Consider the following 26,206-nt stretch of genomic DNA (forward strand, 5'->3'; position numbering starts at 1 on the left):
AAGCTGAGCGAGCAACAGTCGCCTCGAACCAGCAAACCGACGTCTCGCGCAAGGGCCCGGCGCGAGGGGCGGGGCGAGAGCGTCACGTGAGCGTGTTTTGGGCACGTGACCCGCGCGGGGCCAAAGCTGGCCCCCGCCCCCTCCTCTCCTCCTCTCAGCGGGTGTGAGCCGAGCGGCCTCGCCTCACCGCCTAGCGCCCCCCTCAGCCGCCGCCGCCTCCGCCCGTCGGCCATGTCCCCCGGCCGCCGCCGCCGCCGCTTCAGCGCGGCGCTCCGGTGGCCCAGCGCGCAGTGAGCGCGGGGCCCTCTCGCTGCTCGCCCGCCCCGGGGCCCCCTTGTTCTCAGCGCCGCCGCCGCCGCCGCCATGTTGGGTTTAGAGCCGCAGCGGAGCCGCCGCCGCCGCCGCGGGTGAGGGAGGCCGAGAGCGGAGCCCGCCCCGCCCCGGGGCCCAGGGCGCGGGGCCGCCTCGGAACCCGGCCTCTCCCCGCCAGACGCCTTCCCGGCCCGCCCGCCGTGCAAGCCAGCGACCGAGCGCCGGGCCGCGGCCGCGCCTTCCGCTCCCGGCCGGAGCGAGCCCGCCGCCTGTTCGTTCCCGCGCCGCCGCCGCCGGGCCCGGCCAGAGCCTGCAGCGGAGCCCACGAGAGTCAGCGCCATGGCGGAGCAGACCTACTCGTGGTGAGTGCGGGGCTTGGGAGGCCGGGGCGCGGCGCAGGTGGGGGTCGGGGCGCCGGCACGGCGGGCGGGGGGTGGGGGAGAGGAGGAGGAGGAACAGGTGCGCGTTGGGGGGGCGCGGGTTGGGGGTGCACGCCCCCCTCGTCCCCACCAGAGGGGGCGGCTGGCCCTAGTGGCGGGCGGTCAGCGCCCGGGGACCCAGAGTCCAAGACAGGGGATGCAGGCGGCGGCGGCGGCCGCGGCGGATGTCATTTGGTCATGGGCGGAGCAGGTGATGGAGAAGGGGAGCATGACCCCAAAGGTGGGAAGCCCACGGATGGGAAGCTGAATCCTGTGGGCACCCCGGAACTAACTTGAGGGGGTGGCTTCTGGGCAGGAGGGTTGAAGGGGTGGGTAGAGGCGGGTCGGGACAAGGGTGGGCCACCGGGTTGCGAGGAAGCTGGTGGGGAAAACAGGTGATAAGAGTCTGAACTTGGAAGTTGTGAGGGAGGAGGAGCCGTCTAACTGGGGGCCGCTGCTTATTAGCGCCGGGCTGGCTGAGTGAAGGGAGAGTTGGTAAGGTGGGCAGAAGCTCGGGTGTAACCGAAGGAAAACTGCGGAAGGAGTGTCTTGGGAACCATGGAGGGGAGTCCCTCGTGAAGAGGTTGGAAGGGGATCCTGTTTGGATAACCACGTTCTGGAAAGGAAGTCGTTGGTGGCAGTGAGGCATGAGTAGAATCTTTGTGAGGATTGGTACTCTCTTCTTCAGAATTTAAAGTGGCCTGCTGCCCTGGTTCAAGTATGGAAATGGAAGATCTACTAGTTATGTCCATTTTTATGGGACTTCTAAAGTTATTAAATAGATTGTTAAGGATTGAGAAGTGTATTCTGCGGCTTATGGAGTGAGAGCTTACCTATCCTGAGAAGGGAATGCAATGTTTGGGGAGAGGGGACTGAGAGGCCTCCCTTTAGCATGTGGAGGTGGAATAATTGCAGGAGGGGTTGAAGGATGATGATAGTTTCCTTGAAGAGTGGAAATCGGACAGTGGGGAGGAAGTAATAACCGGAGGTTAAGGAAAGAAGAAATGGAATGGTAAGTGTGGGATGGGAAACCTGGTTGCAATCTAGAGAGATTGTTTGAAGATGGTTTTACTCTTCCAAGCAAACGTGATTTGGGACGGAATTGTACTGCTTTCCCTTGTTAGAAAAAACACAATTGGGAAGAGCATGGCTTTCGGAGTTGGAAGACTTTGTTTGGAAGTCCTGTTCATCACTGACTTGCTTTGTAACTGGGCAGGAGAGTAAGTTCTCTGTTCCCCTTCCCTTACCTATTAGATAGGGAATTGCCTTTTTCATAGGTGGTAAAGATTAAATGAATAACTTTACAAAGCACACGGCAAACTGTAAAGTGTTGCATTTTATTACATTATAGCTAGGGAAACAGCAAAGAAATGGGTAATACATGAAAATGAAGAATGGTTTTAGGTAGAGGGCTTTAACGGAGTAGATGTTTTGTGGTGGTTGAGGTTATGATAGGTAAGTCAGGAACTCATTGTGTCTTCACATAGGGAAAGAGGGTTAGTGATGGAAGATGATAATTCAGAAGGGAACGTCAGTGCTCAAAAAGAAGATAACAGAGTCTGCAAAAAGTAACACTAAAAGAAGAATTAAAACATTGGTGAACAGTTGTGACTGCAAATGTATTTTTAAAAGTGTTAACTAATTGGATAGTTTTGAGCAGCAGTGAGCTGTCTCTCTTTAGCAGGTACTAATGGAACACAAGATCACAGTTTGAGCTTTCTTATGGACCAAATTAAGTCCCATAACTAACTTAACTAACTCATCTTGAGCTCTTAACACTGACTGGCCCAGCTGAGAGTTCTGATGGCTGCCCTTCTGCTTTTATTGTGCCATACAGTGACTGAATGGTTGAAGGGGTAAACACAGGGGCCAAGAAGTGGGGAAAATGAACATGTTTTGCTAGATATTTTGGCCACACACTATATGATGTTGGACAGCTCTACTAGTTAAGGGGAGACTACTTTGTGAAGTTTGGTATTTTATAATATTTATCCTTCTGAAATACTTCAAATCTTAGCTGCTTTTGCTTTATAGGCAAAGAATCTTCTTGAAATCAGAATGGTTATTAGCCTGCCACCTTTGGCAAGTTTTGAGATGGTGAAAGTTTTTACAGCATCTTGAGAGAGGGAGGTGTTTGAGGAGGGAGGATTGGGAAACCAAAGAGCATTCTAGGTTCTGATAGTTACCATAGGTAATTATCCATGTAAGGTACACGTTTAATTCTCACCAGTCCCTGAGGTAGGTGACCATTCTGTTTTATGGAGGAGGAAGCTTAGGCTGAGGAGACCAAATGGATTTGTCTGAGATACTTCACCTGTGATGCTTTATTTCATTTGACACAAATTCCCACATCATTGTTTTCATTCTCCTTGTAATATAAGTGTGGAAAAGGTATTCCAAAAGTACTTGTGAACTGAGTTTTGGATTATCTCTCGTTTTGCAATATCTTTGTCACTGTTCCTAGAAGTTGATTTTTTTTTTTTTTTTTAAACAGACTTGTACTTCACTCATTTGTATGTGGCCTTTAGGAAAATCAACCTTGTGGGGGCTATTGTGGTAGTATAGATTTGTCTGAGGATGAAGTCAGTGAAGAATGTAGAAAGTAGATGTTAGAAGAATGAAAATAGGTTCCTTAGGCTTTTCTTTTCTTTTTAAAGATTTTGTTTTTAGAATCTCTACACTTAAATGGGGCTCAAACACAATCCTAAGATCAAGAGTCAAAAGTTCCACTGATTGAGCCAGCCACGTGCCCCAGGATTGTCATATAATGATATGTAAATTATAAAGCAAAATTGGCCATGCGGTGGTGATTGTTGAAGCTTAGTGATGAGTACTTGGAGGTTTATTGCCATGTTTACATTTTTTATAATAAAAAGTTAATTTATGAAAACTAATACATGTTGTTCATGCAGTTTTCTGGTTTCTCGTGCTTGCTTTCTGTGTTGAGAAGCCAGAATGGGTGTGCTGAATTAAGAATATGAAGATTATGACCTGATGAATGAGGGGGCACAAGCCTCTCAGGTAGTTGGCAGGTAGTTTTCTCAGCATCTGAGCTCCCACTTTGGGGAAGGGAAATCCAGGGGGTCATTGCAGTTGTAGATGCAGTTTCAGTACACCCATACAGTGGAAGTACAGTAGCCCCCGTTATCTGTGGGGTTTACATGCCGGGATCCCAGTGGATGCCAGAGGTTGAGGGTAGTATAGAGCCCTATATGTACTGTGTTTTCTCTATATGTACATGCCTGTGGTAAAGTTCAAGTTATAATTTAGGCCTTGTAAGAGATTAATAACAAATAATAAAACAACTACAACAATACACTGTGATAAAAGTTATGTGAACGTGGCCTCAAAATACCTTATTGTACTGTATTCACCCTTGTAACATACGACCTGATAAAATGCTTATGTGATGAGATGAAGTGAGATGAATGACATAGGCACTGTGACATAGCATTAGGCTACTATCAACCCAAGGACAATACGTAAGGAGGAGAATCATCTGCTTCTAGACTGGTTGATCCTGGTAACTGAAGTGGTGAGGCTCAGTGAGCCAGGGAAAGGGCAGTCCTCTGTCCCAGGTCACAAACAGGAGATACAGAATAGGGTAGCAAACACCTATTACTTATAAGATGATGGAGGTGGAAGTCAGTAATTGGGGGTCTTACTTCTAGAGGTTATTTTTAAAGGTGCCCTGGGGAAAAGCAAAGCAGAGACTTGTGGGCCTCCTAAACTCAAATCGTTATCTAAATGTCCAGACTCTGGGTGTTATTACAGATAATCATACTGTAAAATGGCTGGGCACCAACTCTGAAAAACAAAATTCTTGTCTTTGAAAGTTGTTTTCCTCATCACGCTTTCTTCCAGCAAATTCTTTCAAAATCCCATTACCCAAGGTTCACCTGAAATTCCACATAGCTGAGAAGTATTTTCTGAACACCCCAACTGAAAGTGATCTCTTTGTTTTGGATACTTGTAGTCTGCATCTTTCCTTCTTTTACTTGTGTGAGTACCTAGCTTCTTCATTAGATTGTAAACTCCTTGAGGGAAAGGACACTGTTATGCTAGCTACCCTTTGTCCTCCCATATACTTAGCACATTGTCTTGCCCGTAGCTTCTACTTAAAACACGCTGACTGAATATGATAGGTTTAGACGGTGGTTCTTCCTTTGTTGAAAGAATATTTTAAGTGTAAGGGAAAAACTACAGATAGATAAGTATTTATTAAAATCCTTGTACTTATAAAAGAGAGCTTTTGGTAACTTAGTTTCCTGGTGTCACAGTGCTGTAAGAATGAGTAATGCCATCCTTAATAAAGTTTTAAATAAAAGCTATTGACAGATGGAATTAAAATAATTGGTAGTAACACCACAGTCTTTATCACCATGTACCCACAAGATTCATCTTGTGTTCTTTTTACTTGTATACTGAGGAAGAAAAAGAACTCATGTGAAAACACAAATAGAAGGTGCAAACTAGATTTTTATTAATTTGAGAAAAACACCTTGCTCAATATATATTTGTGAGCTTTATTTTAGCAAAAGTTCTGTGGAAAACAGGAACTTCTCTCTCTCTCTCTTTTTTTTAAAGGAACTTCTCTCTTGATGGAGTCAGTGCAGTACTTCAGTCTTGGTGGTAAAAATGATTTACGTTAGGATTAATATTGGTGTGGAAAGAAAAGGAAATAAGTACATGTTAACTTCGTCGAGATGAATTTTGTTACCAGAGTAGTATCATAATATTTTATTGTGTGTTTTCTGAGTGTTAGCTTTAAAGAATTGCTAAGTAAGGAAACTGAGGCTCAAGGAATTTAAGTAACTTGCCAAATAACATGTAAATGGTGAAAGGGCTCAAAGTCAAGACTGTTTAATGTGAAGATTCTGTCACTGAATCTGTCAACTTCATTTCCACAATCACTCCTCTAAGCCAGCCCAACTTTTGCTTGAGTTCCCTGTTAGCCTCCTCTCTGGGTCTCCCTTTCCCCATTCTCCACATGATGGCCATTCTCCTCAGTGGACTTTTTTTTTTTTTTTTTTTTTAAAGATCTTATTTATTTATTTGAAAGGGAGAGAGAGTGAGAGAGAGCATGAGAGGGGAGAAGGTCAGAGGGAGAAACAGACTCCCCATGGTGCTAGGAGCCCAAAGCAGGACTTGATCCCGGGACTCCAGGATTCTGACCTGAGCCGAAGGCAGTTGCTTAACCAGCGGAGCCACTCAGGCATCTCTGAGTGGTCTTCTGACAGTTTAACTTAGATTGTGCCTGTCCTCTGCTTAAAACTCTTCAGTGTTCATACTTGGAATAAAATCCAGGTTTCTCAGTGTGCTCATCATGGTCTCATCTTGTGTGTCTCTAAGGGTTGACAGACAATAAACAAATTAAAAGTTGCACAGTGACACAGAATCTTTCTATTTGGGTACTCTCTTGAGTGCCTGGCATGTAGTGGGTAGCTGGTAAATATTTATTGAACAAATGAGTGAGAATGCTTCTCCCTGGGCTAAGTATCCTAACATCTACTCTGAGGATTGCATTATATTGAGGTAATATACTGTGATGATAATGGGCTTTACCCTGCTGGGTATTTGCAAATAGTGCTACACCTGAGAATGAGAAATAACACAGATCTCTAGAACTTGATGGAAGTCACTTCCCTGCAATTACTGTTGTGTATTATCATTGTATCTCTTGATGAACATACCTGTTCTTTGTATCTTGTGATCTTTGCATCTTATGCAAGTTTTTAACCTACTGAGCCACCCAGGGGCCCCCTTATGCAGGTTTTTCAGAGAGAAACTATTTTGTTGAAAATGTGTGTCTTGCTACTGGGTATTTACCCCAAAGATACAGATGTAGTGAAAAGAAGGGCCATGTGTACCCCAATCTTTATAGCAGCAATGGCCACGGTCGCCAAACTGTGGAAAGAACCAAGATGCCCTTCAACGGATGAATGGATAAGGAAGATGTGGTCCATATACACTATGGAGTATTATGCCTCCATCAGAAAGGACGAATACCCAACTTTTGTAGCAACATGGATGAGATTGGAAGAGATTATGCTAAGTGAAATAAGTCAAGCAGAGAGAGTCAGTTATCATATGGTTTCACTTATTTGTGGAGCTTCAACAAATAGCATGGAGGACAAGGGGGGATGGAGAGGAGAAGTGAGTTGAGGGAAATTGGAAGCGGAGGTGAACCATGAGAGACTATGGACTCTGAAAAACAATCTGAGGGTTTTGAAGGGGCCGGGGGGTGGGAGGTTGGGGGAACCAGGTGGTGGGTATTAGAGAGGGTACAGATTGCATGGAGCACTGGGTGTGGTGCAAAAACAATCAATACTGTTAATGCTGAAAAGAAATTTAAAAAAAGAAAGAAAGAAAGAAAGAAAATGTGTGTCTTGGGATGCCTGGGTGGCTCAGTCGGTTAAGCCACTGCCTTCAGTCCGGGTGGTGATCCCAGGGTCCTGGGATCAAGTCCCACATCGGGCTCCTTGCTATGCAGGGAGCCTGCTTCTCTCTCTGCCTCTGCCTGCCACTCTGCCTGCTTGTTCTCTCTCTTCTCTCTCTCTGACAAATAAATAAATAAATAAAATCTGTAAAAAAAAGAAAAGAAAATGGGTGTCTAGCATTATAGACTTCAGATTTGCTCACTTTAAAAACATGTTTTGCTTATAGTTAAGGTGGTATAATAATGGTTTGGTGATGCGTGATTCAGACTGAAATTAACCAAAACTAAGACCAGAAATTTGTACTGAAATCATTTCCCTCAGGGTTTCTTATGAAGCCTGGGGATGGGGGAGAGGGAAGCTGGAGAGTCTGTAACCATATCAGCTTTTAATTTCCCAAATGGTGTTAGGAGTTAAAATGCCTAATGTCCATGCATTTCTTAGAACAGATTTCTATGTGACCATTTATTTTAGAGATGACAAATGCCACGAATTGAGGCATTAACGGAGCTCTGTGTAACTGTATTTTACTTCAACATTAGTAACTTAGTTTTTATCATTCTCCTGTTTCACCAAATCATCTCTTAGAAAATCAGGGGATGTTCTAAGAGGAGGGTGTCTAACCAAATACTCTTGGCTACATTTGGCATCTGAGCCTTATGTGATTGCTGTCCCCAGCAGTAGAGCCATAAGTATGACTTGATTTGTTAAATTCTAGAATATATTTTCTGGAGTTTAATGGTTGCTTCTTGGGAGTTAAAGGAAATAGTGGTTTTATATGTTGTATGTATAAATCAATAAATTTTTACAACTTCGCAACAAGTTTCTGTAATATTTTCCAATCCTCACTTAAAATGTTAGAGGTAGAGGGTGCCTGGGTGGCTCAGTGGGTTAAGCCGCTGCCTTTGGCTCAGGTCATGATCTCAGGGTCCTGGGATCGAGTCCCGCATCAGGCTCTCTGCTCAGCAGGGAGCCTGCTTCCTCCTCTCTCTCTGCCTGCCTCTCTGCCTACTTGTAATCTCTCTCTGTCAAATAAATAAACAAAATCTTTAAAAAAAAATTAAAAAAAAAAAAGTTAGAGGTAGAATGCTCTTCTTCTGTAATTTTAATCTCTTAGGTGTCTAGAGGGGCTTCAGGTACCAAATTCAGTTTTATAGGGAAAATCTACAGTTAGTCCCCAGGATCCTCACAATGAATTCTTACCTCCCAGATTTTATTAATAGGTCTCACTAGGGCCACAGCTTAAAACAGACCCATGCATTAGCTGTGATTAGACTAGATTGAGCACCTTTGAAAAGTTAGGTTAGAAAATATTTTTAAGGTATTAGGCCAATTAATATATATAAGCCTAGTAGAGACCTAATAGAAAATCCCATTTCTTGGTTTTTAGGTGTCACCCTAATTTGGTAAGGAGACTTGAGAATCTCTATTTTGGAGTTCTGGTATGGATAGTGAAGAACCGCTAAGGGATAAAAACCCAGAGTGTGCTAAAGTAGAGATGTGCTCTACTTGGTTTTTCTGTGTTTGTGAATTATATTGAATATAATTGGTTGCTCAAGAAGTATTCAGTTCTGCCAATTCCCCTGGTTAAATTTTTGTTTGAAATCAAAATTCTAAAATACGAGGATCTAATTCCGTTCTGGTTTCTTTGAATTGGGAAATTTTTTCTTTGAGGGTGATTTTTATCTCTGATGAACTGTGATCCTAGTCTTGTCTTTGAGTCACAGTATTGTATTCTGTACAGTGGTTATGCCTGTCCTACTCCGAAGAGTTGTTGCAAGGATTCAGTGAGATAATACATGTGCAAATGCTTTGTAAGTTACTAAGTGAAATATAAAAACAAGGTATTTGTGCTCTACATTGTTAGATCCAGAGAGGTTCCAAGTACAGAATTCCTCACTACAGAAATGATTTTTCTCGTTTCATAATATAACCAGTCTTTAAACTTTGAGATGTCCATTCTGAGAATTCTTTTGAGGATATCCAAATAATGCCATATATAAAAAGAAGGAGAATAGTTTGCATATTGTCATTGATTAATATAGTTGCCTTTGAAATGTGCTATAAGGCCATCTTCTTTTAGTCACATTTCCAAAAAGAAAAAAGAAAAATGGTGAATTGAATAAAACAGAGAAAAATAAGTTTTTTCATGTAAGTTTTATTTTGATCTTAAAGGCAATTTCCTTCATAATATACTCAGATGAGGGAAGAGGACAATGATGTAGATAATCATAGTCTTTCCCTGGTTTTCTTTGGAATGCACAGGATACTTATACCCTAAAATGCCCAAGGACGGGCTCTTAGCAGTCTCTTACCTGTTTCCTTACTCCACATTACTTATTCAAGGCACACCCACTTGCCCCTCATCTGAGGGCCTCAGACTTTGGGACATGTGCAGCAAAGTTTTAATTGTTTGTTCAATTTGGCTATACAGACATTTTGACTGAAGTATAGTGCTTGACTTTGTTGTTTTCTTGTCTTAATTTTTGCCCAAGTTGTCTAGCTTTCCAAACTTGTAAATCTTGGGGCTTTGTCGGACAGCCTTAACTTTTTTAAACCTTTGACTGTATGCTCTGCTGACTTACAAACTCCCCCAATTTACATTTATTTCTCAAAAGTGCTTGCAAAAATACTGTTAGAGGTAAAGGTTAGTTTTAGGCACACTTGGGGTGGCTCAGTCATCAGGGTCCTGGGATGAAGGCCCTGTGTTTGGCTCTCGGCTCAGCAGGGAGTCTGCTTCTTCCTCTCTCTCCCTCTGCATGCTCTCACCCTCTCTCAAATAAAATCTTTAAAAAAATTAATTTCAGAGATTGAATTCTCTTACCTCTGCATTGATTAGTGCAAGTGCCAGTACCTTAAAAGTATTAAGGTCAGATATCTTAAAAATATTTTCAAATGTAAGTTTTATAAGGACTCAAGTCTAGGCTTTTACAGAAATGCCACCTGGGACCACTGTGAGGCTAGTGAAAGTTAAAGATTTGAGATGGGGTCAGTTAACCAAGACGGAGAGAGTAGTTCTGAGGGCAGAATGGAGGCTTGGAAGTTGAGGCTTGGGAAACCTCACAGTTGAGAAATGGGAGGAAGAAGAGGAGTAAGAGGAAGCTCCATCAGAAGTAGGATAATTCGCAAAGCTCAACAGTGATGAAAGAAAAGGCATGGAGCATTTTGAGGGACAAGAGTGTAAAAGGCTACAGGGTTCAAAGAGAATGAAGAAAAAACAGGCTGTTGAATTTGCAAAGGAAGTCATTAGTGAAAGTGCACTAATAAAGATCAGAGTAGTGAGGGTGAAAGGCAGATTAGGTCAGGGTAATGAAGAAATAAAAGCATCCTTTGGGTATGGGCCATTTGTTGGCAAGATAAGATGAGAAAGACATAAGGAAAGAAGATAGGATGCTTGATATAGAGAGGGCCATAGTCTTGTGGTTTTCTTTTTTTTTCCTTTTCTTTCTTTCTTTCTTTTTTTTTTGGTAAGGGGAGAGAATTGTGCATTTGAAGCTAGAGAGGAGGAGAAACTGATCTTGGAAAGACTTTTCTGTTTTTAACTGTAGTTTAAATTTAGAGATTTTTATTTGTTTATTTTAATCACGGATTTCCATTAGGAGTTTTGAAGGGAACTTAATGGGGAATGTGTATACATTTACTCTTTGCTTCTCTGGTGTTTGTCTTTGTATTGCCACTAGTTCAGCTTATATTGCTTTTGAAGGTCTTGTTTCCTGTTTTGTGTGTGTGTGTTTAACTGTATCAGTGTAAAATCCAACCTCTTTGGTCTGACTTTCGAAACAGTCTTGCCTTGTAACCCTACTTCCCTGTATTTTCTTTAAAATGAAAATGCTTGTTATTTCTGCCAAACTGGGTTACTCATCATTTCCCCTTTTATATAAGATGACTCCTATACCTGGTTAGTCTTTCTCCCAAGTCTCTAAATATGTAAGTCCAAAGCATCTTTCAAGGTACTGTTGAAATGCTGTCCTCTTGTTACAGAACCTTCTGATTCGCCCAGGAGAAATATTCTTCTGATGCCTGTAGTTCTTTTTCTGATCCTGTGATGTGGCAGCCCTTTTATGATTTTTCTGACCTTGTATTGAATATATTTATGTGGCTGTCTTCCCACCCTGCATGAATTCTGTAAGCATAGGATTTTAGGTGTAAGGATCTACACATAGTAGAAGCTGTGATTTTCCCTTTTTTTTTTTTTTTAGATTTTATTTATTTTGACAGAACGAGACACAGCAAGAGAGGGATCACAAGCAGGGGGAGTGGGAGAAGCAGGCTTCCCACCTAGCAGGGAGCTTGAAGCGGAGCTCAAACCCAGGACCCCAGGATCATGACCTGAGCCGAGGGCAGATGACTGAGCCACCTAGGCGCCCCATAGATTTTCCTTTTTTTAAAGATTGGATATTTTGGAGGTGAAATTTACCAGGTGCTGGATTTAGAATAGACAGGACACACAGAAGAGAGAATACTTACCTAACATTTCACAACTCTTGGAAGAAAATACTAAAGTAAAATTGTTACTGTTAAGTTGGGTCAAGGGTTGTGACTGGATTTTGCCTAACTTACTAATATCCACACAGCACCTTGAGAAGAGAAAGTGGCTCAGCCCCTGAACGGAACACGTGAGGAAGACATTTACAGAGGACCACAGGCTCTTTAGAGTCACCATCTTTACTTATCTCATCTTCTTCAACTTGACCACAGACCAACTGCTACCAACTTAGTAATACTTTTATCTCCCAAACAGGCACTTTGTGACATATATTATTTTTTTTTTTAAAGGGGAAAAGCTCTGCCTTTTTTGTGCCGGGGGCAGGGGGAGGCTGGATGGTAATTAGGGAAAAGTTTCAATCTTGTGCTCAAATGAAATATTTTGCAGGAAATTTCCTTTAAGGTATGAGAAGAAATAAGCAATATGGAAAGTAACTTCTGAGCAATTTAACATTTTCTGTCTCTCTTGCTACAATTTCAGAAATTCATACTCCTATATTTAAGCTTTTGTTTTAAGGAGCTAAAAATATTTTAAAAATAGAAACTTATTTTGCCTTCATTTTTCCCCCCATTTCTAAGTCTATTTTCTCTTTTAAATCATTTCTTTTCTCTTGTTTAATAATTATAATTTAGAAAGGGCAATTAAAAAAAAATCTCTTGGCCTAGTGCATGCATATTTTGAATTTCATAGCTGCAGCAGTGCCTCAGTCTTAGTTCAGAATTAAATCAACTGGTCATCTGAATAGACATGAAACAGAAGTTTGGGGGATTAGAAGTTTGTTTTTGTTTTGTATCTTTGCTTGTTGTGCAATGGTGAAAATAACCTACAGACCTAAAGGTGATATATTAGAGCAGACTTAGAACAAAAGAGAGTAACAGGTAGAAGTGGGAGAGAGCAGTGAATAGCAGAGGTGATTGGACAGTAGAAGTAAGGTTAAGGTTAGAGACTCAGCATCAGGAAGCTCAGATAATGAGAGCAAATGGAAAAGATAGCCAGCTCCTAGAATAGGAAAGTCAATGAGAGTCATCATGTGGCAGAGATGCAAATGGCCTGCAAATCCAGCTTTGTGCTTCAGGGTAGACTTACCAACTTGCCATATGGAGACCTTGGAGACATTCTTAACCCTCATCAAACAAGTCAGTAAGTCTTGTTGATTTTATACATATAAAATTAAAAAAAATTATTTGTTTCTTTTTGAAGTATTAAGGACATGACTACATTTTATTTGTGTGTTTATTTTCAGTGATTTGACCCATAGTTTATTTAAATATTATTCCAGGGCACCTGGGTGGCTCAGTCAATCAAGTGACTCTTGATTTTGACTATGGTCGTGGTCTCAGGGTCGGATTCCTCACTGGGCATGGAGCCTGCTTAAGATTCTCTTTCTCTCCCTCTCCCTCTGTCCCTCTTCCCCATCTGAAAAAAAAAGTTTTTAAAAAAATTTAAAAGATTTTAAATACCTGATAGAGCATACAAGTGGGGGAAGCGGGAGGGAGAGAAGCAGACGCTGCTGAGCAGGGAGCCAAGTGTGGTGCTCCATCAGTCCCAGGACCCTGAGATCATGACCTGAGCTGAAGACAGGCGCTTAACCAACTGAGCCACCCAGGTGCCCGCCCCCAATTTTTTTCAAATAAATAAATATTTTGTATTTGATTTTTAAAAAAATAACCCTTAAAAAAGTAAAATTAGTAAGATGGGAAAGTATGTTGCTCTCAACTTTCAGTTTAAGAGCTCAAGGGGACAAGCATCAAATATCATTTGAGGTCAGTAGCTCACTGTTTATGCTAAGTAATTTAAAGTATCATTGTGCAGAATGTTAGGCCAGATCTGCCTTGATCATCACTGTTTAATTTATGGAACCTCTTCAAAATACAGTGGGAGTATTGGTTACTGTATTGGCTAGCTGTTGCTATCTTAATGCTGTATAACAAATTATCCCCACATTTAGTGGCTTAAAATAGCTGTCTGCACGTTGGCTGGTCAACTTCAGATCTGTATGTCAGCTGGGTAGCTCTGTTTCATGTGTATTTATTTTGAGGCCTAGACTGAATGGGCAGCAGCACCTAGGGGAAGTTCTTCTCATGACAGTTGACAGAAGCATAGGAAGGCAGGTGGAAATCTACAAGACTTCTTGAGGCTCACACTCAGAACTGGCATACATGACATTTCTGGGTCTTTCTTTCAACCAAGGCAAGTCATATGGGGGAAACCAAAGACAAGGAGCCACAAAATTAAGCCTTGCCCATTTGTGGGAGTAGCTGCAGAATCACAGGGCTAAGGAGTAGATTGCAGGAGGAGTGAGGAATCAGGGCCAGTAATGCAGTCAACCACAAGTGAAGTTCCCTCTTTGCTTTGGTATGACTAGTTGTCAAATATTTTCATTCAATTCTAAAATGAAGTGTAGTCCGATTTCATATAGGTCCCTTCTGTAGCATTCAGGTTTTGACTTTAATGTTTTATTTTATTTTCCGTTAATGTTTTCTATCTTTAAGAAAGCTTTTTTGAGATATAAGTCACATAACATACAATTCACTCTTTTAAAGTGTATAATTTAGTGGTCTTTGGTACTTTCACAGAGTTATGCAGCCATCGCCACAATCAATTTTAGAATTTTTTTTTCATCTCAAGTGAAACTCTGTACCCATTAGCAATTACTCTCTTTCCCCTGTTTCTCTCCAGCCCCTGGCAGCCAGTAATGTACTCTTGGTTTCTATGGATTTGCCTATTTCATATAAATGGAATAATTCGATAAAGAATTATTCGATAATTCGATAAATAATTCGATAAAGAAGTCTTTTGACTTCCTTCACTCAGTCTCCTGTCTTCAAGGTTCATCCATGTGGCATGTATTAGTGCTTCATTCCTTTCCATTGGCAGATATATTCCATTGCATGGATATCCCACATTCTACTTATCTGTTCTCAGGTGATGGTTTCCCTTTTTTTTTTTTTTTTTTTTTGCTATTATGAATAATGTTACTATGAACATTTGTGTTTGTACAGATGTATGTATGTTTACATTTCTCTTGGGTAAATATCTAGGAGTGGAATTGCTGGCTAATAGGGTTTCTCTGTGTTTAACATTTTGAGGAACTGCTGATTGTTGTCCAAAACATCTGTACCATTTTACATTCCTAACTGTAATGTGTGAGGGTTCTAATTTCTCCACCTCCTTACCAACACTTGTCATTGTTCGTGTTTTTTATTATAGCCAGTCTAATGAGTGTGAAGTAGTTTTTACTTCTGTAATGTTTATATTGAAGGGTTTATAGAGGATGAAAGCAATGGTTACAAATTAAATCTGTTTGTAAAAAAGTAAATAAAAAATAAAATGTTAAATCTCTTTGTACTTAACAGTGTAGTACTAAAGTCACGCTTCAGTTTTAGTTACCTAAAAAATCTAGCATTAGGGAAAAAATTTTTTTTGTCTCACACATTTTTCTTCAGACTACTCCTTTATTTTACATGCTAGAATCATTTAGGATGAAATTAACCTCAGATGATTGTTACATGAGTTCTTAATTTTTGGGTAAGTGAATGCCCAGATTACTCTGGCAACCTGCTGCATCCCAGTCGTCTTGGGACTATGACTGGTTTAATGACTGAAGTTGTTGGGTTGTTTTTGAGGAGGGGTGCGGGGAGTCCTCCATATCTATTCTTTGCCAGGAAGATAATCACTAGAGGAGTTAGTTGTAAAATATGACCTTTTGGGGCTTAGCACTGTCTGATAGAAATACAATATAAAGCACCTATGTCATTCATAGTATTCTAGTAGCTTAAAAAGTAAAACACATGAAATTAATTTTAATAATATAGTTGATTTAATCCAGTGTATCAAATATTTGTATCATTGATTATATGTAATCAATACAAAAATTATTAACAAGATATTTTACATTTTTTAATACAAAGTCTTCTCAGTTCAGGCTAGCTACATTTCACAAGCTCTGTAGCTACATGTGGCTAGCAGCTGCCATATTGAACAGCACCATCCTGGAGGTCTAAGAGCTTATGATCTGAATTTCTTCTCACAAGCATAATGATCCATATCTTCAGGAAAAACAGATGAGTGCTTGATCAGCCTGTATTTCTGATTCTTCAGTTTTACATTGTTACTGCATTTTCTCTTTTTTTTAAACATGGGAGAGAGTCTTCAGAGGGGTATAGAGACAAGCTCCTTACAGCGCAGATTTTTGGCTGTGAGTAGAGATTTGTTAGCAGGAGGAAGAAAAAACTGGTCTCCCTCATCATTAAGGATGCACCAGGTTCTATAGTTCTTAGCAAATAAAAGAACTACTGCTATTTGGTTGTTATTCTGATTATTTTAGATAGTCAGAGTCTCTTTTGGCCTGTTCTTGTACTGTCTGACCACATAGCTCACTTGGTTAGACAAAATAAAGCTGTAGATTTGATCTCTGTAATTAATGACTGACTTTATGCCTGCTGGGGCTTCACTATAGTAACTAAGGCAGAATAAACAGGATTCTCTGTTCCATGAGTTTACACTGTTTTTCGAGACTGCTGGCATTTGCTGGATCTAGTGCCAGCAAATGTAATTAAAACTTTAAGAGGAGATTTCAGAATGGGCCATTCATTGTATAGAAGGCATGTCTTAGAGGGACTGAATTTTGTCAGGTGTCTTAATAATTGAGCGCCTTCACCCATAACTTACATTTTCTAGTTTGCCTCAGTGCCTCCCACTTTATGTTGCTGTACCCTGAATCTCTACATCACTAGTTTTATATTATTTACCTAGCCCTTGGTGGCAATTGAGTGGTGACCCCTTGATGTCTGTGACCAGTTCTAGGTCATTGCCACAAAGGTGGGTTAGGGATAAGGAGATAGCTGATCAGTGCTCCAGTGACAGTAGATCAAAAAAAAGTCGTATCTTAAGAGCACATGCAACGTTAGACACAAAAAGTTTCCCCATACTTGACTATTGCATTAAATATTGCTGACTACTGGATGTCTTAAGGTTCTAACAAATGTTCCATTGGCCATGGTTCTGGTTTTTCTGAGCATTTACATGCAGTTATTCTAAATGGAATTCACTTGCTTTTATATTGTAGTCTGAATGGTTTTCTGATGGAGAGAACAATGTCACTATCTAATTGACATGATATATCCTATTGCATTCATTTTTGAATTCTTTTGAACTCTTTTCTGAACTTTTGAACTCTTGATATTTGTGATCGTGTGGACCCAGGGCCCATTTGTTGGGTTCATGGACTTGAATTTGAATTTTAAGTCCTTATGAGTTGTAGGTCCTCAGTGCACAATTGTGGAATTAAAGAATACCATGAGTGGTACTTTCTTTGGTCAATAGTTTACTGGGTGGCTATGTCAAATTTTTGATACACGTTATGATTTTGATAATCTCCAAATATTTTAGTTTGACACTTGTTTATTCATTTTTGAAATGTGCTTGAAAGCTTTAGCTTTATTAAGAGAAAAGTAATGTTTTTTAGTTTAGAATTTGAAATGCTTTGATTTATTGCTATTATGAAATATTCCTTTAACAGCTATTTTACTTGTTCTTAACTGAGTGCACAGCCTCCAGTGTCTAAGCTCCAAGTCGGTTGGCCCAGTGGGGACAGAATTGGAAGCCTTACTTCTCTGGTTCTGTGTACTAAACAATTCTACTCTTTTGGTGATAAAAGCCAATTTAAAGCTTTTCTGATGGCAAAAAAAAAAACAAAGACCTGATGTGAAGATTTTTTTGTTGTTGTTTTAAGATTTTATGTTTATTTGACAGAGAGCACAAGCAGGCAGAGCAGAGCAGCAGGCAGAAGGAGAGGGAAAGCAGGCTCCACTGAGTAGTGAGCCCGATGTGGGGCCTGATCTCAGAACCCTGGGATTATGACCTGAGCTGAAGACAGCCACGTAACTGGCCGAGCCACCCAGGTGCCCCATGAAATTCTTTGTATTTATCTGTTTATCCCTCTTAGTGTGACTCTTCACTCTGTGGCAGAAATATTTGTGTTTGATTATGGGACACTGCTTGATGTAAGGGTATGTTACATAATCCTAATACATGTTTTTGTGTTGCCTTTCTAAAAGAAAAAAGAAAACTGATTTCTGAAATGTCTCTGGCTACAAGAGTATCAGATAAGAGATTATAGAACCCTAATACATATATTATTGGTGCAGTTTTGGAAAATGCAGATGAACAGGAGAAGAAAAGAAAACCGCATATTCCTCTTCCATGTCCTCATTAAATTTGTTGCATATTTTTCAGGTCTTTTTTTTTCTTTTAAGATTTCATTTATTTGTCAGAGAATGGGGGAGAGAGCACAAGCAGGGGGAGCGGCAGGCAGAGGGAGAAGCAGGCTCCTCACTGACCAAGGAGCCCAATGCTGAAATCAGTCCCAGAACCCTGGGATTATAACCTGAGCCAAAGGCAGATGCTTAACTGACTGAGCCACCCAGGCATCCATTTTGCAGGTCTTTTAAAAATACATATGCTCGTGACTATTGTTTAATTACACACAAGTTCATAAAAAAATCGGACATCTCAGGTAATAAAAAAAATTGTCATTACCTAAAATTTAACCTACCTAGGAAATTCACGGAAAAATTTCATGCAACTCTTCTGGGTGTTGTAGGAATTATAGATCATTTTTTATACAAAAAGGGGAATCAGTTCATAGTGTATTTTCCTTCTTACATCATATGGGATACCTACTCTGTGTATATAAGTTATGAGACGAAATAAGCATTCATGAACCTCACTAACCACCTAAAGAACTACAGGATTACCAGTACTCTCTTTTTTTTTTTTTTTTTTTTTTTTTTTTAAAGATTTTATTTATTTATTTGACAGAGAGAAATCACAAGTAGATGGAGAGGCAGGCAGAGAGAGAGAGAGAGAGAGAGAGAGAGAGAGAGAAGCAGGCTCCCTGCTGAGCAGAGAGCCCGATGCGGGACTCGATCCCAGGACCCTGAGATCATGACCTGAGCCGAAGGCAGCGGCTTAACGCACTGAGCCACCCAGGCGCCCCACCAGTACTCTCTTGAAGCTCCTGTATACTCCTTGGTTCCTCCTCCTACCTGTTCTCCCTCTACTGCTGTCATGAATTCTGTATTTAGCATTCCCTTGCTTTTTTAAAAAATGGGTTTTACATTTACTGTGTATTAATGTTTTACTGTGTACAACATGTTTGTTTTTACTTTTTTTTTTTACAGTTAAGTGTGGTAAAGATAAAATATGTGGTCTTATACCTTGCTTTTTACAATCAATATTGTTTTCAAGTTGTGTCCTACTTATTGCACTCATTTTCATGAATGTATAATGTTCTACCCTGTGAATTATACCATAATTCATATATTTTCCTGTTATTATGGATATTTAGGTTTCTAGGTTGGAGCTGTTTCAAAGAGTTCTGTGATGTGTTCATGTTTATATATATAGTATATATTCCTGGGGTTTATGTTTTAGAGTTTTCCTAGGGTTTATACCTGTTGCTAGAATCTCTTTTTGGTGAGTGCTTTTGTGTCATAAGAAATCCTTTTCTGGCCCAAGGTCATATAGGAGAAGGTATTCTCCTATATTATAATTGGAGTGGGTTAGTGTTAACACTTTGCCTTTCATGTACAAGTTTTTAATCTAAAGTCTAGATTAAATTTAGAATTTAGCCTAAATTAACATGAATTTAGGTAAGAATTAAGACATGTGTAATTGTTGGGACGCCTGGGTGGCTCAGTTGGTTGGATGACTGCCTTCGGCTCAGGTCATGATCCCGGAGTCCTGGGATCGAGTCCCGCATCGGGCTCCCAGCTCTGCGGGGAGTTTGCTTCTCTCTCTGACCTTCTCCTCGCTCATGTTCTCTCTCACTGTCTCTCTCTCAAATAAATAAATAAAATCTTAAAAAAAAAAAGACATATGTAATTCTTAGTTAAACATAGGATAATAGGATTATTGATTATATTATTGTATCCTATTAGTAGAACGTAATAGGAATCCAATTGTCCCAGCTCTATTGAACAGTCCCTTCTTTTCTCACTGATCTCTGATGTCATCTCTGAGACTTTTTGGTGTGCTTTGTGTGTTTAAGTAATTTCGTTGGTAAATAATATTTTGTTATTAAATGACAAATGGTATTTTGTTATCCGCCTTTTTTCTGTTTAAAATTCCTTGAACATCTCTTCATACCATTAAATATTATAGATTAGTTTTTAGTGTATGTGTAGTAGACCACTATATTCAACGCCCCCCCCCCCCTTTTTAAAGATTTTATTTATTTATTTGACACACAGAGAGATCACAAGTAGGCAAAGAGGCAGGCAGAGAGAGAGAAGGGGAAGCAGGCTCCCTGCTGAGCAGAGAGCCCAATGCGGGGCTCTATCCCAGGACCCTGGTATCATGACCTGAGCCGAAGGCAGAGGCTTTAACCCACTGAGCCACCCAGATGCCCTTATTCAACCCCTTTTTATTTAGTCGTGTTCATTCCTTCTCCTCCAGTCTCCCTCTCCAGTAAAATTTACAATTAGCTTTCTCTCCATTCTTCTAGAAATGTATGCACATGTATAATCCTATGAAATCCTTTTTTAAAAAATTGTGGTAGCATATAGAAAATACAACATTTTCCATTTTAACCATTTCCAGAACTTTTTCATCTTACGGATTGGAAGCTCCATATCCATTAAACACTAATTCATTCTGACTTCTCCCTTTCTTGACAGCCACCATTCTCCTCTCTCAGTGAATTTGACTACTGTAAATATCTCATATAAATAGAATCATACTATTTCTCCTTTTGTGACTGGCTTATTTCACTTAGCATAATATCGTCAAGTTCCATCCAGGTTGTAGCATGAGTCAGAATTTCCTTCCTTTTTGAGGCTAAGTAACACTCAATTCTGTGTATATACCACATTCTTTTTATCCACTCATCTATCAGTTGGCTGTTGTATTATTGAATAATGCTGTTATGAACATGGTTATACAAATACCTCTTCAAGTCCCTGCTTTCAAATCTTTTGAATATATAATTGGAAGTGGGACTGCAGATAATGCAATAATTATTTAATTTTTTGAGGAACCGTCACAGTGTATTCCATGGTAGCTACACCATTTTATATTCTCACCAGCAGGGTTCCAGGCATAGGGTTCCAGTTTCTCCACATACTCTCTACTACCACTTGTCATTTTCTGTTTTTTTTGTGTTTTGTTTTGTTTTGTTTGGATAATTGCAATCATCCTAATGGTATGGTATCATTGTGCTTTTGATTTATATTTTCCTAATAATGAATGATGTTGAACATCTTTTCATGTATTTTTTGGCTATTTGTATATATTTGAAGAAATGTTTCTTTAAGTCCTTTGCCTATTCTTTATTCAGGTTGTTTGATTTTTGTTGTTGAGTTGTAGGAGTTCTTTATATATTCTGGATGTCTTTATATATTCTGGATGTCTTATTAGTCATGATTTTTTTTCATTCCCTAGGTTGCCTTTTCATTTTGTTAATAGTTTCCTCTGGTACGCAAAAGTTTTTAATTTTGATGAAGTATCAATTTATTTTTTCTTTCATTGCGTGTGTTTTTGGTGTCATATCCAGGAAATCATGGCCAAATCCCAGGTCATGAAGCTTTTCTTCTGTGTTTTCTTCTTTGAGTTTTATTGTGTTGGCTCTTATGTTTAGGACTTTGATCTATTTGGGATCCATTTTTGTGTATGATAAGCATTTGATTTCATTCTTTTGTTTAATCCCTTTTTAATGAAGTGATGGTGTGTTCTATACACCATGATGCCTGTGTCTTGCCTTTTTCACTTAGTAATGTATCTCAACCCTACTCACTCGTTTCTTTTTTGTTCTGTCTAGTATTGAGTTGAACAGTGTAAGTCAGTATATAGGAGAGCTTCTGGGTATGGCTGCCTTAAGTAACAGTTAAATGAAAAGAAAATCAAATAGGAATGTTAAACCCAGGAATGAAAACTCAAAGGAAAAGACAAAAGCAAGGAAGGGATAAAGAGAGGGAGATATGGGAATAAGTTCATTAATTTTTACTCTCTGGAAGACAAATTGCAATTTTGTGGAAAGTTATTGGTTTATTTATTCCTAATACTGTGTGTATGTAATTTATCTTTAAATCAGTCCTCTGAAGTATAGGTATTGCTTCCCCCACTACAATTTTACAGTTGAAAAACTGATTACTCACTCAAGATTATATAGTTAATGAATGGCAGAGCTAGAGTTTGAACACAGATAATTTTTAACTCCAAACCCTAGGCTCTTTGCCACTAATGGTTCTCTGAGAATAAAGGGAACCTTTAACCAAGTAAGCTTGAGAAAGGCTGCATGTTAAATCCTTCTCTTGGAAATTCATAGTCTGAACTAGTGTATTTTGAGGTCTGATAAGTCAGGTGGTAATAAAGAAACCTGTTTAATTTTGTTTTAAATATTAAAAGACACTTGCTCAGGGAAAGAGTTTGCTTGGCATCTTAATACCTAGAACAGTTCTCCATTAACACTATTTTGGGAAGTGCTGCTCTCAAGGTTGTGTTTTCTTTCTTGTATCAAATCTCATCAAAGGCTAAGGACAGGAAATTAAATCCTAACTTGGTGAAGAAAAGAAACACCCTATAGAACTATGTAACACAGACAGGCATGTCGTAGTTTGGAGAGTGAGAGTCAGCTTATATCCTAATATCTGTGAGGTGACTCAGATGGACAGCTAGCTGCTTTTCCAGAGGCAAATAACATGTGATTGCAACTTCTGTTGTCCACAGGACAAGTAAAAAAGTTCTAGCTTTATTTCAGTGTGTATGATATAGTAAAATTGTAATACAATAGAAGAATTTAAGACATTTATTTAGAAATATTTAAGAACAGATATTTGACCTGCAGTACTTCTTACATGTGAGATTTCTGTTAAGGATTCTATCTTGGTCATGAATTGTTCATTTTAGCTGTACCACAGAGCTAGGACTTAGGAAATGAAAGATTGTCTCTATTATGAGTGTGCCATTTAAACATTGAACAGAGGGATGCCGGGGTGGCTCAGTTGATTAAGTGTCTGTCTTTGGCTCAGGTCACGATCCCGGGGTCCTGGGATTAGGTCCCATGTGTGGCTCCTTGCTTGGTGGGGAGCCTGCTTCTCCCTCTGCCTGCTCTGCCTGCAGCTCTCCGTGCTTCTGCTCTCTCTCTCTCTCTGACAAATAAACAAATAAAATTCCCCCAAAAACAAAACAAAACATTGAACAGAAATTAGTGTCAGTGATTGTCAGCAAATGAATGAATCAGCAGCCTATTTGCATTTATTTTGCAAGAGAAAGTCATTTTTTAGTTTCCTTAAGCATTGCTTTAGTATAACATAGGGCTAATCTTATTTTCATGATTTAACAGATGCTCCTTGATTTTTCACTCATTTATTTTTCCAAGTGCTCAGGTTGTACCACATTCTTGTTAGTGTTCTAATTGGAGGTACGTTATATTTGTTTATTTTTAACTTGGACAGAATTGTCGTCTTCATGTTATGGTATATGTTCTATAACCAAGTTTTCTCCCTTTAAAGTTTAGTTTTTTTATATGTTCAGGACACCAGTTACTAAGTATTTTATACTTTTTGTTGCTCTTTTAATGGAGAGAGTTCCCCATTCTTTTTCTAGCTGGTTACTGATGCTGTATAGGGTTACATTGATCTTTGCAGACTCACTTTATACCCAACAACTGTAGTAGACAAATTATTCTGCTGATTCTTTGCTTAAATTTTATGCAGACTGAAGTAGTGATACCTATATTTCAGTAATTTTTTTAATTCTCTCGTTTTATTTGTACCTTAAAAAAATACTCTGGAGTAAAAAAAATTATTCTGGAGTAAAGAATATGTAATATATGCTATTATAAATAACTGAATAAGGCACTTCTTCATCTTTTAAGTGGAAGGCCACTAATGTTTAACCATCAAATTTGTGGTGTGGATTGTTTTAATTATATTGAGTAACAAGTATTTTATTGCTTTTTATAAAAAGGAATGGGATTGAGTTTTATAAAATATGTAGAGTCTATTGCTATCATCACATTTTGCTTAAATCTTTGTACACTATCAGTAATTTTACTTACTGGGCGCCTGGGTGGCTTAGTGGGTTAAGCCGCTGCCTTCGGCTCAGTTCATGATCTCAGGGTCCTGAGATTGAGTCCCGCATCCGGCTCTCTGCTTGGCGGGGAGCCTGCTTCCCTCTCTCTCTCTCTCTCTGCTGCCTCTCTGTCTACTTGTGATCTCTCTCTGTCAAATAAATAAATAAAATCTTTAAAAAAAATAATTTTACTTACTTAAAAAAACAGTGTTTGTATTTGTGGGACAAAACCTATTCAGTAGTTTCTAAAATCTCTTGAGGTATTGTTTAATTGCTTGAATTTTATTTCATATTTCTCACATCATTATTCATAAATAAGATTGTCTTGTAGTTTTCTATTTTAATTTTATGGTTTTTTTTGTTTTGTTTTGATTTTTTAATATCTTGTTAGAGAGCAAGCAATTGAGCACAGGGGAGAGCAGCAGGCAGAGGGCGAAGCAGGCTGCCTGCTTAGCAGGGAGCCTGATATGGGACTGGATCCCAGGACCCTGACACCATGACCCGAGCGCAGAGGCTTAACCCTCTGAGCCACCGAGGCGCCCCTTATTCCATGTAATTTTTAAAATTTCTTTCTGAGATATAATTGTCTGCAGTAAAATTCACCTATTTTATGTGTATAATTCTCTGAGTTTATGACCATACTCTTGTTGGATCTCCAGCACAATCAAAATACATTTCTTCCCAGCTCTCCAAGTAATCCTTTATGCCTCTCTCTCATTTCTAGGCCCTTAGCAATCACTGATTTGTTTGTCGTTGTTTTTGTTTTTGCTTGGAATTTCAAATAATGAATCATATAGCATACAGTCAATTCTAGCTTCTTTCACTTAGAAAAATGTTTTTGAGATCACCTGTGTTGTTGGGTGTATCAGAAGTTTTTGTTCTTTTTATTGCTGGATAGTAGTCCTTTGTATAGGTGTATCACCGTTTGTTTACTATTCACCATTTGTTGGGTACTATTTCTTGTTTGGGAGCTATTATAAATAAAACTGCTATGAATACTTAAGTATTTTCACAGTTCATGTTGCAGCTGGTAGTTTTGTCTTCTCATTTCTGCTAGGTTGTATCATTTGTTGGTATAATATTTTCTATTCTGATAATATTCTTATTTTGATAATCTTTCTTAATTTTTAACAATATTCTTTCTGGGGGCACCTGGGTGGCTCAGTGGGTTAAGCCTCTGCCTTCGGCCTAGGTCATGATCTCAGGGTCCTGGGATCAAGCCCCGCATCAGGCTCTCTGCTCAGTGGGGAGAGAGGCAGGCAGAGAGAGGAGGAAGCAGTCACCCTGCTGAGGAGAGAGCCTGACTCGGGGCTCCATCCCAGGACCCTAGGATCATGGCCTGAACCGAAGGCAAAGGCTTAACCCGCTGAGCCACTCAGGTGCCCTTGTTTTTTATATTTAAACTGTTTCTTATAGATAGCATATGGTTGGGGCTTGCTTTTTTATGCAGTTTGACAACATTTGTCTTTTAATTGAAGTAGACTGTTTATATTTTCTTTAATTATATACTTGTATTAAACATAAATTCAAGACCCCAAAATTAGGAGTTGCACGTTCTACTCACTGAGCTAGCCAGGCACCCCCATATTTTCCTTCTTGCTATTTGTTTTCTATTTGTTCCATGTGTTCTTTCTCCTTTCCTATATTTCCTCTTTTTTTTTTTAAACATTTGAGAATTTTTATGATTCCATTTTAGCTTTTTTTGCTTTACTTGGTTTATGTCTTTGTTTTATATTTTTAGTGGTTTATATAGGGCTTATAGTATACATCTTTAATTTCTTACTGTGTTGCAATAATGTTATACCACTTCACCTATAATTTACAGGATTTACGATGGCATACTTTAATTTTTCCTGTCCCAGTTACTTTCATGGCATAAGAAGTTATCAGTAACTTAGTGCCTAAAAACTATATACACTGTTAATTTTACAAACCTATTCTGATGGTGAGGTATTTGAATGGGGTATAGTGGGGACGATCCAATGATGTGACCTCTGCAGAAGGAGCTCAAAGCTGGGGGACTGGGATTATCTGAAGATTTTGCTCATTCACATGTTGAGTGGTTGAGGCTGGCTGAGACCTTAGCTTATTAGTCTGTTGGCTAGAACTCATATACATGAGCTCTTTATGTGGCCTAATTTTTTTTTAAAGTCTGGTAGTTGGGTTCCAAAGGCAAGTATCCTAACAAAAACCAGACAAATAGAAATTATTTTGCCTTTTATGATCTAGCCTTGATCTTGAGTCATGCAGTGTTTCTCTTGCTGTATTCTCTGGTGGAGGCAGTTACAAAGATTTGCCCAGGTTCAAGGAGAGGGAACATAGATGTCCCCCCAGCCCCCAATCACACATACCCTATCACCATCTTATTGGAGGAATATCAGTGTCACATTGGAAACAGAGCATATGGGTTGAGATGGGAGGCGATCTTTGGAAAATGCAGTCCAATATGCTCTCACATATCTCTGTTCCTCTGTTAT

General features: G+C 39.5%; 1 protein-coding gene across 1 annotated transcript in view; it reads left to right on the forward strand.

Annotated features, from left to right (window-relative positions):
- The first annotated feature begins 543 nt into the window (after window positions 1–543).
- SPPL3 (signal peptide peptidase like 3) overlaps window positions 544–26,206 on the forward strand; it is a 146,279-nt gene continuing 120,616 nt past the window's right edge. Inside the window, exon 1 of the mRNA XM_059140496.1 lies at window positions 544–674. Coding sequence (XP_058996479.1) covers window positions 652–674 — 23 coding nt within the window. The 5' untranslated portion in view covers window positions 544–651. The remainder of the gene's footprint in view (window positions 675–26,206) is intronic.

The sequence above is a fragment of the Mustela lutreola genome, chromosome 11 (genome assembly GCF_030435805.1).
Source record: "Mustela lutreola isolate mMusLut2 chromosome 11, mMusLut2.pri, whole genome shotgun sequence".
In the NCBI taxonomy this organism is placed as follows: Eukaryota; Metazoa; Chordata; class Mammalia; order Carnivora; family Mustelidae; genus Mustela; species Mustela lutreola.